The following is a 14,139-nucleotide window of genomic DNA, read 5'->3' on the forward strand; positions in this document are numbered from 1 at the left end:
TTTTCCAGTCCTTGCTCTCCTCCCACCCTGCACTCTGAAGTGGGCCCCAGTGTCTGTTGTTCCCTTCTTTATGACCATGTGTATTCAAAGTTTAGCTCCCACTTATAAGTGAGAACATGCAGTATTTGATTTCCTTATGATCAAGACCATCGTGGCCAACATGGTGAAACCCCATCTCTACTAAAAATACAAAAATTAGTTTGGCGTGGTGGCATGCACCTGTAGTCTCAGCTACTCGGGAGGCTGAGGCAGGAGAATCACTTGAACCCGGGAGGCAGAGGTTGCAGTGAGCCAAGATTGCACCACTGCACTCCAGCCTGGGCGACAGAGCAAGACTGTCTCAAAAAAAAAAAAAAAAAAAGCAAAGAAAAATAGTATAGTAAGCATTCATGTACCTACAACTCACTTTAATAATAAATACCAAAGATATAGTAGAAGCCCTACAAAAGTTATTTTAGCCACTTTGTTATTTTGTGAGGGCTTGTTAAGATACTGTAAGATACGCATAAGTTCACTTACCTGGCTACACATAATTTTTAGTACACTGCAGGAAGCTTACGAGAGCTAATGAATCATGACACCGCTGTCAACCTCTCACACTTGGAATTTTGACTCTTAAGATAACTGAGTTTACTTCATACATTACATGAGCATCCACCTTGCAAAATAACCAGGGTGCCAGTGTCAATCGTATATTACATGAGTGAAGTTTTACTTCTAATTTTTAGATAATAAATATGAATTGGAATTCTAATAGGTTCTTCCAGCACACCAGTGGATTATGTCACACAGTCTTCTGGTGTTCTGCATCATGCTCTGGAGGTTACTGCTCTAAACTATAAACCCCTCAGAAGCAAGGATTTTGTTAAATTCAACATTTTAACTGTGCCATGCATAGAACATATAAGAGGAGCTCAATAAAGTATGCCAACTGAATAAATTAAACTTACAGAGTTTTCTTGATGTTTGAAAGTAACTTGAAAGTTTGTAGTGGATATATATTGGCTACTCAACTTGCATAATTTTTGATATTGTGCTGGCATTTGTTCAAGGGTCTACTGTTACGAGAAGAAAACGAATTGTTGAAACTAAGCGAAGAAATATTTTAGAGCAGAAAAGACAAAACCCTGGATCTGTAGGACAGAAGGACAGTGAGCAAATTAATGTAAGTACAATATTAATCAAAATCTCTATTCAATATTAAAAAATTGCTTGGAAAACAGAGGTTCTTAAAGACTGTATACCATAACATAAATATAGCCAAAGCCCTTTGTGAAGCAGTCTTGGAATCTTTATGCTAGGAAATTATTCCACTATACCTACTTGCTGCATTCTAGTTAGCCTATATAATCAGTTACCAATGAAAGCTTTAAACCAACTCTAAATCATTATTATTTTATTTGTTATTATTGATAGCCAATGCTGGAAAAAATGAGGTCATTCACAACAAAATTCAACAAAGCTATTTAAATATGCACTTAAAAAAGAAAGAAAGGTAAATTAGAGACCTGGATAGAAGAAACAAGTATGCTAGGCCAGGCACGGTGGCTCACACCTGTAATCCCAGCACTTTGGGAGGCCAAGGCGGGTGGATCACCTGAGGTCAGGAGTTCAAGACCAGCCTGACCAACATGGTGAAACCCTGTCTCTACTAGAAATATGAAAAATTAGCCAGGAGTGGTGGCAGATGCCTGTAATCCCAGCAACTGGGAGGCTGAGGCAGGATAGTTGCTTGAACCTAGCAGGCGGAGGTTACGGTGAGCTGAGATCGCACCATTGCACTCCAGCTGGGGCAACAAAAGCAAGACTCCATCTCAAAAAGAAAAACGCAAGCATGCTAATCATAAAGACAACTATAGTTTCATGTGATTGAATATCCTATTTGTGTCTAAGCTTCCTGGAAGACGTGGCAAAAAGGAAAATTAGATGAGTTATATACTTCTCAAGGGATATTGATGATGATGTTGTTGTTTGGGATACAATTTTAAAAAACATTTCCCACTGAGGACCTTTCATAGGGAACTTTGAAATACATAATGAATATGCTCCTAACAACAGTTCCACAACAAATAAATAAAGAGTTTAATATGACTATTTGAGATAGAGATCTTCAAAAAAAGTAAACAGCATAATAGCAATTTTTAAATAATGGCCAGGCATGGTGGCTCATGCCTGTAGTCCCAGCAGTTTGGGAGGCCAAGGCAGGAGGATTACTTGAGCCCAGGAGTTCAAGACCAGCATGGGTAACATAGCAAGACCTCATCTCCACAAAAATAAAAATAAAAAAATTAGCCAGGCATGCTAGTGCATGCCTGTAGTCCCAGCTACCTGGGAGGCTGAGGTGTGAGGATGCATGAGCCCAGGAGTTTGAGGCTGCAGTAAACTATAATTGTGCCAGTGTACTCCAGCCCAGGTGACAGAGCAAGACCCTGTCTCTCAAAAAAATGAAATAAAATTAAAATAAATGGAGGTAATTCTGTAAGAGCTAAGTAAATGAAGTCAAATATGGCATTTTCTAGAGGTCTAACTTGATCCAGGGATTGACTTTAGAATATTAAAAGTCTAGATAGATAAGTAAATAGCATTTCACTTGGGAGTTTCCACTTTAAATGTCACTCTGACTTTTTAAAATAAAACTGGAATATTTATAATAAAATGCCTTATGAAGAATTTATATTCCAAGTTACTGGTTGAAGGTGCTATGATTTGTATATTATAGGAAGTACTGATTTTTATATGGATAAGATTATTATATGGAGAATAATCAACAATGATGTAATCTTATCAGCAAAACAAGTCATTTAGTTGAATATTTATGTAAAAAAAGTTAATCCTATTACCCATATATTTTTATTGCTTAATAGTGTAATGGTTAATTACAGATATAACTTCCTGATTACAAATACAATAATGCCTAATAAGTCCTTCCATTTCAACTGCTGTGTTCCCATCCAACATCTCAAAATGCACAATGCAAAAAATCTTTACCCTTATTTTTTCCTTATTTTCATTAATATATTATAAATTTAAAAGTAATATGTAATTATAACCAAGAAAACGAACTAACGAAATTTTAAATGCCTGTTATTAGTGCCCTCTGTAAATTCATTTTTATTTTACTAGGTCTTATTCTATTCTTCTGTCTCTTGCTCTTTCGCATTCTTAATATGTTTAGAGCCCATTTTTGTCCTTTTCAGAAGCCTCCCTTCCACTTTCACATACAGATCTTCACCCATCCACTTACATACCTTCCAAACACTTGTTAGCCTAAGAATAGGTCAGTGTTCCTGAATCAAATTTTTTCATCCTTATTATTTTGACTTGTTTTCGTTTTTGTTTTTTGTTCCAGAGCCTAAGCAAGGGTTCAGTTACTACAGCAGTGGCCCTTGTCACCTTGTATTAGGAAATGCATGTTATCATACCGGATTTTCTCCAGCCCATGACATCTATATGGAGAAAATCTCAAAGAGATAAGTGAAAGGTAGAAAGGGTAGAAAAGGTTTGCACCAGGATTTCAGTCCAAGGTTTCTCAAGTCTATAATGGAGATCAAACAAGACTGTGAGATCTACTGAAGGAGAGCTGTTGCAAAAATCTGCAGTTTCTCATCAGATCAGATTGAACAAAAGTTACATATAGTCATAGCCAGGCAGTTTTATCTGACAGAAAACAATTATTTCTTAAAGTGAAACAGAATGGTAATAAAGAAGGAGGTAGACCATATTCAGGGAAGGGAAGTTGGTATCTCTCAGAAAGTGTTGGATGCGTACACTTTTTGCCAGTGTTCTGAGACTTCCATTTTCAAGGTTCTGTGCAGCATTGGGGCAGCTATTTGTGTTTTAAGTTTTGTCATATAAGATAATTACCTATCCTTGGCATTAGCTGTAGTCAGATGCTTTTGGCTAATAGTTGTGATTCACGCTTACAATGATAAACCAACTAGGTTATAAACTTTAAGGTAATTTCTTACCTTTTCTTTAATTAGCACTTCTTTTATATTTCAGACAGAGTCTCGATCTGTCGCCCAGGCTGGAGTGCAGTGGCGCAATCTCAGATCACTGCAACCTCCACCTCCTGGGTTCAAGTGATTCTCCTGCCTCAGCCTCCCAAGTAGCTGGGACCACAAGTGTGTGCCACCTCTCCCGGCTAATTTTTTGTATTTTTTAGTAGAGATGGGGTTTCACCAGGTTAGCCAGGATGGTCTCGATCTCCTGACCTTGTGATCCGCCCACCTCGGCCTCCCTAAGTGTTGGGATTATAAGCATGAGCCACTGTGCTGGCCTAATTAGCACTTTTGATTACCATCCTACTCACTTTACCTCTTCCAAATATCCAGGACAATATGATAACCTGAAAATTTTTTAGTGGACATAAAACATTATTCATAATATTCTGTTACCATAGAAATTCTTTATAATAATAATTCTTGAATTCAGCTCTGAAAAATGTAATATACAAGTTATGTGAACAATTATAGCTGAAAATATATATAGCAATTAAATGTTTTTTAAAAGTTCATGTACATATGAATTTTAAATATGGAAATATGTTTTAATTCAATATTCTATTTTTGTAGAATTGTGGACAAAGTGCCCAGCTAAGTTCAAGTGAGCCAAAACAAACTACAAGGGGTACTTCTTATGTTGAAGAAGGTATGTTTTAGTTTAAACATTTTCCTCTGATCTTTGTTCCCAGTGATTTTTTTTTTCTTGTATGCCTATTCTCAGATGCTAATGTATTATGTAATTGTTAAACCACCATTTAGAACCTGAACTCTCCTCACCTCTGCACATCTAGGTCATTGTCAGTGTTTCTTTATTCTAAATAATAATGTATTGAACATCTTTCTACATCAAGTTATTTTCTGATTTTTACTTATTTCTGTAGGTTAGATTTCCAGAATTAAAATTACAGTAACTGACATGTAAATGCCACCCAGTAAATATTTATTGAATTAAACTCTGTGTATTAAATGAATAGTGGATCAAAAGAAATAAGCATTGATATGGCTTTTCATATATATTACTAAAGTATTTTCCAGAAAAGTATTATTCAAAATTGTTCTAGTAGTATATGTCCAGTGTTGTATGTCAACTTGAGGTAGAATCTTTTTATATTTGCTATAGACAAAAAAAATAGTATTATGTTAGTTTTGATTTCTATACCTTTCATTAATATTATGCTTAATTGCTTTTCTGTGTATTTTTTGGTGAACTGTCTCTTTGTACTCTTTTTTCTTAGCTTAGATATTAGAGTTTGAAATTTTCTTACTAATGTCTGCAAATTCTTTAGCTATCAAGGATTCTAATTCTTATATTAGTTGAAGATGTTTTCACTACTTTACTATTTGCATGTTATTCTACTTATATTGTATTTTCACATAAGTTTTAATTTTTATTTGTTCATTCAATAAATGATTATTGAGAGCTAATCTTCTGCTTGTAAGTAGGTATTGGATGTACATGTTGAATATCCCTAATCCAAATATTTCCAAATCAAAAATGCTCCAAAGTCCAAAGTTTTTTGACCCCTGATATTATAAAACAAATGGAAAATTTTACACCTGACTTCATGTGATAGGTAACAGCTAAAACACAGGCTCATGCCACACAGTTTATTTAGCATCCCCAAGGGGAAAAAAGATCCTCTCAACCCTCTTCAGCTGCACTATATCTGTTCCATGCACACCCGGATTCCCCCATATAAGCATCCTCACAGGGAGTAATAAAATGGTATATGTACCAATGGCAGATTCCCCACAAGGCCCCACATGGGGCCAAGACCTACATGCATTACTCACTATATATATATATATATTTTTTTTTTGCTTTTTCTCTGCTTTGTGGTGTAAAGATATTGTTGAAAATATAAAAAAGACCTGAAGATACCCCTGTGGGTAGCAGTGATTAAAAAAAAAGGAAACATTTCTGTTTATCAATAGCACAGAAAGTCAAACTGTTGGAGAAACTAGACGAGCAACATAGTGTAAAATGTCATATAGAAAAGGATGGTGTTGGAAAGACCACAATATATGACGTGAAGAAACAGAAGGATAAACTGTTGAAGTTCTGTTTTGGAAGAGATGAACAGAAGTTAATGCAAAATATAAAAACTCTGCATAGGATTTCAACCATGAAGTCAAAGAGTGGATCCCTCAGCGTCGCAGTGAACATGTGCCACTTAATGATATGCTGATCATGAAACAAGCAAAGATCTATCATGATGAACTGAAAATTGAAGAGAACTATGAATATGCAACAGGCTGGTTATAGACACAGCATTTAAGACACAGCATTATTTTTAAAGATTTATGGTGATCAGGCAGCACAATTTTCTCTACAAAGCAGCAGAGAAATTAATTGAAGAGTTTGCCAAGGTCATCAGTGATGAAAATCTGACACCAGAACAAGTATATGTTGCTGATGAAATATCACTGTCTTGGTGTTGTTACTCAAGAAAGACATTGACTGTAGCTGATGAGACAGCCCCTATAAGAATTAAGAATAACAGAATAACTGCTGGGGTGTGCTAATGACTCAGTCACACCTAAGTGTAAACTTGCTATGATAGACAAAATCTTGTGTCCTCACTGTTTTCAAGGAGTGAATTTCTTACCAGTCCATTAATATGCTAACAAAAGGACATGGATCACCAGGGACATCTTTTCTGATTGGTTTCACAAACTTTTTTTTTTTTTTTTTTTGAGACGGAGTCTCACTCTGTCGCCCAGGCTGGAGTGCAGTGGCCGGATCTCAGCTCACTGCAAGCTCCGCCTCCCGGGTTTACGCCATTCTCCTGCCTCAGCCTCCTGAGTAGCTGGGACTACAGGCGCCTGCCACCTTGCCAGGCTAGTTTTTTTTTTTTTTGTATTTTTTTAGTAGAGACAGGGTTTCACCGTGTTAGCCAGGATGGTCTTGATCTCCTGACCTTGTGATCCACCTGTCTCGGCCTCCCAACGTGCTGGGATTACAGGCTTGAGCCACCGCACCCAGCCATGGTTTCACAAACATTTTATATCAGGGAAGCTGGATCGAATGATGACTGCAAGATTTTGTTATTCTTTGACAACTGTTCTGTTCATCCTCCATCTGAAATTCTCATCAAAAATAATGTTTTTGCCATGTGTTTTCCCCCAAATATTACTTCATTAATTCAGCCGTGTGACCAGAGTATCCTTAGATAGATGAAGAGTAAATGTATATAAACACTTTCTTGAACAGCATGCCAGCAACAGTGAACAGAGGTGTGGATGTAGAAGGTTTTCAAAATGAGTTTAGCATGAAGGATGCCATACATGCTGTTGCAAACACTTGAAACACAGGGACTGAAGACACAATTGTGCATTCCTGGCACAACCTCTGGCCTGCAACTATATTCAGTGATGATGATGAACAAGGTAGTGACTGAAGGATTCCATATGTCAAGTGAGAAAAAAATGATGTCTGACATCATTACATAAGCAAAAAATATACCTTGAGAGTCTATCAGTAAGCTGGAAGAACTGGATATCAAAGAGGTTATTAACATCGATAATAAGACTCCAGGTGTTTTCATTGACCAATGGTGAAATAGCCAAAAGAGCTCTGAATTAAGATGATTGTGATAATAGTGATGATAATGACATTGTTAACACTGCAAAAAAAAAAAAAAAGTGCCAATTGACAATATGATGAAAATGTGTGATGGGTTTATTGAACGACTAGAGCAGTATGCACTCATAACAAGAAGAAATTATGCCGGTTTATAAAATCAAAGACCAAAAAAAAAAAAAAAAAAAAACCATTGTAAATGTTAAGGCAAAAGACTCTGGAAGAAACAGTTTTTAAGGTCATCTAGCAGAATATTTCCTCATCCCTAGAGGACCCACTTCCTTGTGCCTCAGCTGCTTCTGATGTTTCTTCTCACCTAAAAAAAGAAAATACAGTGTACAGTAACCATTTGATCAAAATGTAACATAATACCTAAGGTTGGAAGCCTGCCATTGTTCCTTGTTGCTGTTGCTGAACAGCTGACACAGGAATTCTGGTGATGTTACTGTGGTGCTTAGTTGCTCTGAACACATTATTTTCTCAGGGTATGAAGGATACATCTTATTTTTTACTGTTAAGTACTTATGTGTGAATAGGTGTAAGAACATCATTGCTTTTCAGTAGATATAAATTCGGAGTCAGGAATAACAGTGATGCCAGACAACCACAGATCATCCACATAGGTTGCTGATACAGTGATAGCTTTGCTTTCTGATGGTTCAATATACACCAACTTCGTTTCATGGACAAAATTATTTAAAATGTTACATAAAATTACCTCAGGTGTGTGTATAAGGTATATACGAAACATAAATGAGTTTCATTTTTTTTCTTTTTTTTTTTTTTGAAACAGAGTCTCACTCTGTCACCTAGGATAGAGTGCAGTGGTGCAATCTCAGCTCATTGCAACCTCCACCTCTCAAGTTCAAGCAATTCTCCTGCATCAGCCTCCCAAGTAGCTGGGATGACAAGCGTATGCCACCACACCTGGGTAATTTTTGTATTTTTAGTTGAGACGAGGCTTCACCATGTTGGCCAGGCTGGTCTTGAACTCCTGACTTCAGGTGATCCACCCACTTCAGCCTCCCAAAGTGCCAGGATTACAGGCATGAGCCACCATACCCAGCCGAGTTTCATGTTTAAACCTAGGTCTCATCACCAACATGTCTCATGTATATGCAAATATCCAAAATTCTAAAAAAATCCAAAACCTGAAACACATCTAGTCCCAAGCATTTTTGGATAAGTAATACTTAACATTTATAATAATGAACAAAACATACAAAAGTATTGCTCTTCAGAAATTTAAAGTATATTAGAGAAGACTGGCTTTAAATAAACATGTTTTAGTCTTTTTTTTTTTACTGATTTCTCCATTACTTTTAAGCTTTGTCGAAGAACCTTCCCAATATAGAAATTCAGAAACATTTGTTTCATTTTCTTCAGGGTTGCTTTAATTAATGGGTTGATTCCTTAAGTTTGTCTTTAATGTCTTTGGAATTTGTTTTAACAAACAGTGGGAAATAAAACTACGAATTGATTTTTTTTTTTTTTTTTTTTTTTTTTTTTTTTTTTTTTTGAGACAGAGTCTGTCACTGAGGCTGGAGCACAGTAGCGTAATCTCAGCTCACTGCAACCTCCACCTCCCAGGTTCAAGTGCTTCTCCTGCCTCAGCCTTCCAAGTAGCTGGGATTATAAGCGCCCACAATAACACCTGGCTAATTTTTGTATTTTTAGTAGAGACGAGGTTTCACCACATTGGCCAGGCTGCTCTCGAACTCCTGACCTCAAGTGAACTACCCGCCTCAGCCTTCCAAGGTGCTGGGATTAGAGGCATGAGCCACTGCACCCAGCCCAAATTGATTCTTTTATAAGCAACAACTAATTTATAAAATCATCTTTCCCTTCTGTCAAGTCTTTGATGCTTCTTTGATCACATGTTCTTATATCTAACTGGATCTGTTTCTAGGCTGTCAGTTCTGTTCAGCTGATCATCAAAGTTTCTAATGTTTCCTTAAGCTTTTTTGTGTCTTACTTTTTTATAATTCATTATAACTACTATTATAAAAACGGTCTCTGTCATCTTTTTTGTACGACCAATGAATAATAAACATATTACAAAAACTATCTACATTAAATATTTTTTTCTTTAGTTAAGTCATACTCTGGGAATTTTTATTAACTCACTGCTTTCATTTTTAATATCCTTTTTTTAAAAATGAAGGATGGGAAAATGCTAGATAGAGAATCCTGATAGATGAAATAAAAGTAGCAGATATTTACTAGGTTTCTGTTTGTAATATGAATAAATACAGACAGTTAAGTATGTGTAAGTATGTATAAGGGCTGATCTCAAAGACAAAAGGGGATCAAAGAATAACTGATGTAAGTTTCTGTAGTTTCAGATAGTACTTCTGAGTTTTTGATGGCTGAAAACTTAGTGAAAGCATCAGTGCCGGAGGATGAGATTCTGACTGTCTTGAATAGCAAACAGATACAGAAATCAAATCTACCTTTAAGTAAAACTCAACAATTCAACATCTGCACACTATCAGCTGAAGAACAGAAGATCCTAGAGTCCCTTAATGATCTCAATGAAAGACTACATTGTAAGTATGGAAGAACACCTCTTATAAGAAATACTGCATTTTTCACTTAGATAATTTTAATTTAAACTTTAATTTAAAAATTGAAAGGAAAAATACAAAATGTATCCATATGACTTAATTGAGTGTATAACCATTCAGAACATATTTGAATACTAGTTCAAGTATGCCATATCATTTGTGATGATGTCAACTTATTTGGCAGACTTACCCGTCTTTTTGGAATATATGAATAGACTTCTGTTTCAGCAATGGACAGGCTACGTACCTATACTGACCATCCATCAAAACAACCATAAATGCTTGATTAAGTATTTTTTAAATCTGCAATATAGTGATGATCTAGTAAGAATGTAAGAAATGCTTAAGACCAAGAACTAAATGTAGACAAGAACTCAAAAAATAAGAAGAGTGCTGCAGCTAGCTCTTGTCCTGAGGATATTTAACTCATGGAGTGAAATTGAACTTTGCTTTCCATGGCCTCATAGGAAAAAGGGAACAGGCCTACTCAAGATGAGTAGTCTCATAGAAGATTTTTTCATCATAAAGCTGGGCCACCCAACGAGCTCTGCACCACACATGCACACACAGAGGAGGCAGCACCACACATGCACACACACAGGAGGCAGCACCACACGTGCACACACACAGGAGGCAGCACCACACATGCACACACACAGGAGGCAGCACCACACATGCACACACACAGGAGGCAGCACCACACATGCACACACACAGGAGGCAGCGCAGGAAGAGGGAATTTTTCCTAAAAAAAAAAAAGCTTTCATTTTTTAAACTTCAGTATTGAGCAGGTGATAGAGGAAAAATGATCCCTGAGAATGTAGAATCACAGTCTAGTACAAGTATCACACTAATTTACAGCCCATACTCACGTTACCTGAGTAGTTCTTAAGATCTCAAGCAAAGAATTTAATTTAGAATGATCTCAAACTGGTAGTATTCCAAAACACTTGGGAAAAGTACATTTATATATCTTCTAGACCTATATTCCAGTCCTCATAGAATTATCATAAGTGAAATCCAAGGAAAATGAGCAGCCCACAAAAAAAAAAAGTAAATAACTTAATCCATAACAAAAAAAGGCATCAAGAAAAAAAAATCAAAACAATCCACAAAACAGAATAAATAGACCCAGAAAGGATTTACATAATGAAATGACCAGGCACAAACTATAACAAACTATAAATAACTGTGCTTGTATGCTCTAAAGTTATCAGAAGTAAGTTTTAAAATGCAAAAATGCAGTCATTTTTAAACTTAAACATGCAGGGAATAAGAAACTATAAAGAAAGAACAAACAGATTTGAAAAAGGGCCCAAATAGAATGCCTGGAAATTGAAAATATAATAATTGAAACGTAAAATTTAGTAGATGGTTTAACCACCAGATTACAGACATCCGAAGAGAGAATTAGTAAACTAGAACACGAATCAAAGAAATTTATCCACAATATATCTTAGAGAGACAAAGAGATGGAAAATATGATATAGAGCTTAAGAGACACAAAAGAGTAAATTAAAAAGCCTGAAAGGCCAGAAACAATATCTAAAGTGATAATGGTTGACAACTTTTCCAATTTGATGAACAATACCAACCTACAAGTTCAACAACCCAACGTATTTCAGAATAAATAAAAAGAAATTACCACAAGATACATCACAGTTAATTTTAATCAGCAACAAAAAAGGCAGAAAACAATGAAAAAAACTCAGAAGATATTGATAACATGTCTAATGTGCTGAGAGAAAGTAACTTTCAAATTTAATACCTTCTTTTTTTTGAGACGGAGTCTCGCTCTGTCGCCCAGGCTGGAGTGCAATGGTTCGATCTCAGCTCACTGTAAGCTCCACCTCCCAGGTTCATGCCATTCTCCTGCCTCAGCCTCCCGAGTAGCTGGGACTACAGGCGCCCGCTGCCACGCCTGGCTAATTTTTTGTATTTTTTAGTAGAGAGGGGGTTTCACCGTGTTAGCCAGGATGGTCTCGATCTCTTGACCTCATGATCCACACTCCTCAGCCTCCCAAAGTGCTGGGATTATAGGCGTGAGCCACCACGCCCAGCCATTTAATACCTTCTTAACATGAAAATGTCTCTCAAGAAGAGGGGTGAATTAAAAATATGTTCAGACAAAAACCAAGAGACTTTGTTAACAGCAGACTTGCTAAAGAAAATTCTCACCGCACTTCACCAGGCAGAAAGTGCAGTTAACTTCAGATGGACAGTCTGAGAGAGTAAATTTCAACAAACACTGCATAAAACAATAAATATAATAAAGTAGTATATGTTTCAGAGATAAAAAGGTTAGAATTAAAATACCTATCAATAACAGTACATAAGTTGAGAGGGCATAAATGGAGTTAAAGTATAGTAGGATGTTTATATTGTTAGGGAATTGGGTAAAGTCCTAGATTAAAGTTAGATATTGATAACTGAAGTATGCCTGTGATAATTACTAGAGTCACAACTAAAGAACTAGAAATGTAATATACAACTTCCAATCTGGTAGAGAAGGAAAAGTGGCACATAAAAGCTGACAAATCAATCTGAAATAAAGCAACAAAGGAGAGAAAAATAAACATAGAAGAAATACTGTAAGATTATATGTAGGAGTATATTTACAATAACTGTAAATGTAGTAAGTGGTACAGGTGAAAGAGGTTGTTAAATGGAACTTCACGTTGAAACTATATTCTGTTTATAAACAATATATTTAAAACATAAGGATATTAAAAAACTGAAAGCAAAAAAAGATGGAAAAGGTATGCCAAGCAAGTTTTAACCAAAGGAAAGCTGGTTTTGATTCACTTTTAAATAGAAAGCATTATTAGACATAAAAAGTATCACTTTGGGCCAGGTGCAGTGGCTCACTCCTGTAATCCCAGCACTTTGGGAGGCCGAAGCAGGCAGATCACAAGGTCAAGAGATCGAGACCATCCTGGCCAACATGGTGAAACCCCGTTTCTACTAAAAATACAATAATTATCTGAGTGTGTTGGTGCGTGCCTGTAGTCCCAGCTACTCAGGAGGCTGAGGCAGGAGAATCGCTTGAACCTGGGAGGTGGAGGTTGCAGTGAGCCAAGATCGCGCTACTGCACTCCAAGTGGGCAACAGAGCGAGACTCCGTCTCAAAAAAAAAAAAAAATCACTTTATGATGAGCAAAGTCTTACTTCAGAAGAAATACATAAGATTTTTATATGCACTTAAGAACACAGCCTCAAAATATATAAAATAATTTTAACCATCGTGGGTGATTTTAACATACCATTGTTAGTAATTGATAGAACAAATAGATTTTAAAAATCAAATAGATGTATAAAAATTAAATATGATTAACAAAACTGATCAAAGGGACATGTTCTTTGTAAGTGAACATACAACCTTTATAAAATGAATCATATATAAGACCATGAAACAAGCCTTAACACGTTTCAAAGGATCGGAGTCACACAGCCCACATCCTCTAACCACAATGCAATTTACCTAAAATCTACTAACTAAAAGATAACCATTAAGAAACAAGTTTCTAAATAAATCATGATTCTGAAGAAAAAAAAATAATAGGAATTTCTAAATATTTAGATCTGAACAACAATAGAAATACTTTGTGTATCTATCAGGTTTTCTCTACCTCAGCACCGTTGACATTTTGAGCTGGATAATGCTTTATTGTGGGAGACTGTCTAGTGCATTGTAACATGTTTAGCAGCATCTCTGGCCTCTACCCACTAGATGCCATAGCACTTCCCTATCATGACAAGTGCTCCTAGACTTTACCAAATATCCCCTGGGTGGCAAAAATCACCTATGGTTCAGAACCACACACATATCTCCTCCTAAAATGCAGAATGTATCAATCCCATTCGAAGAACAATAAAAGATAAATGGCAAAAGTATAACTTTTCTTGAGCCAATTAGAGAGCTGAGGTCGCCTCACAACCAAGTAGCCTAGCATCCAAGAAAACACATAAACATCTAAAGAGAGAC

The 14,139-nt window shown here is 36.2% G+C and overlaps 1 protein-coding gene across 5 annotated transcripts in view; it reads left to right on the forward strand.

Annotated features, from left to right (window-relative positions):
• The window catches only part of LOC105493724 (centrosomal protein 126), a 77,088-nt gene that overhangs the window by 54,305 nt on the left and 8,644 nt on the right, over positions 1-14,139 (forward strand). For 4 of the 5 annotated variants that reach the window (XM_071075505.1, XM_071075508.1, XM_071075507.1 and 1 more), the window contains 3 exons: positions 1,053-1,165; positions 4,575-4,650; positions 9,927-10,136. In XM_071075505.1, the coding sequence (XP_070931606.1) occupies positions 1,053-1,165; positions 4,575-4,650; positions 9,927-10,136 (399 nt within the window). The remainder of the gene's footprint in view (positions 1-1,052; positions 1,166-4,574; positions 4,651-9,926; positions 10,137-14,139) is intronic. The other variant, XM_071075506.1, reaches the window with a different exon arrangement.

The sequence above is a fragment of the Macaca nemestrina genome, chromosome 12 (genome assembly GCF_043159975.1).
Source record: "Macaca nemestrina isolate mMacNem1 chromosome 12, mMacNem.hap1, whole genome shotgun sequence".
Taxonomy (NCBI): domain Eukaryota; kingdom Metazoa; phylum Chordata; class Mammalia; order Primates; family Cercopithecidae; genus Macaca; species Macaca nemestrina.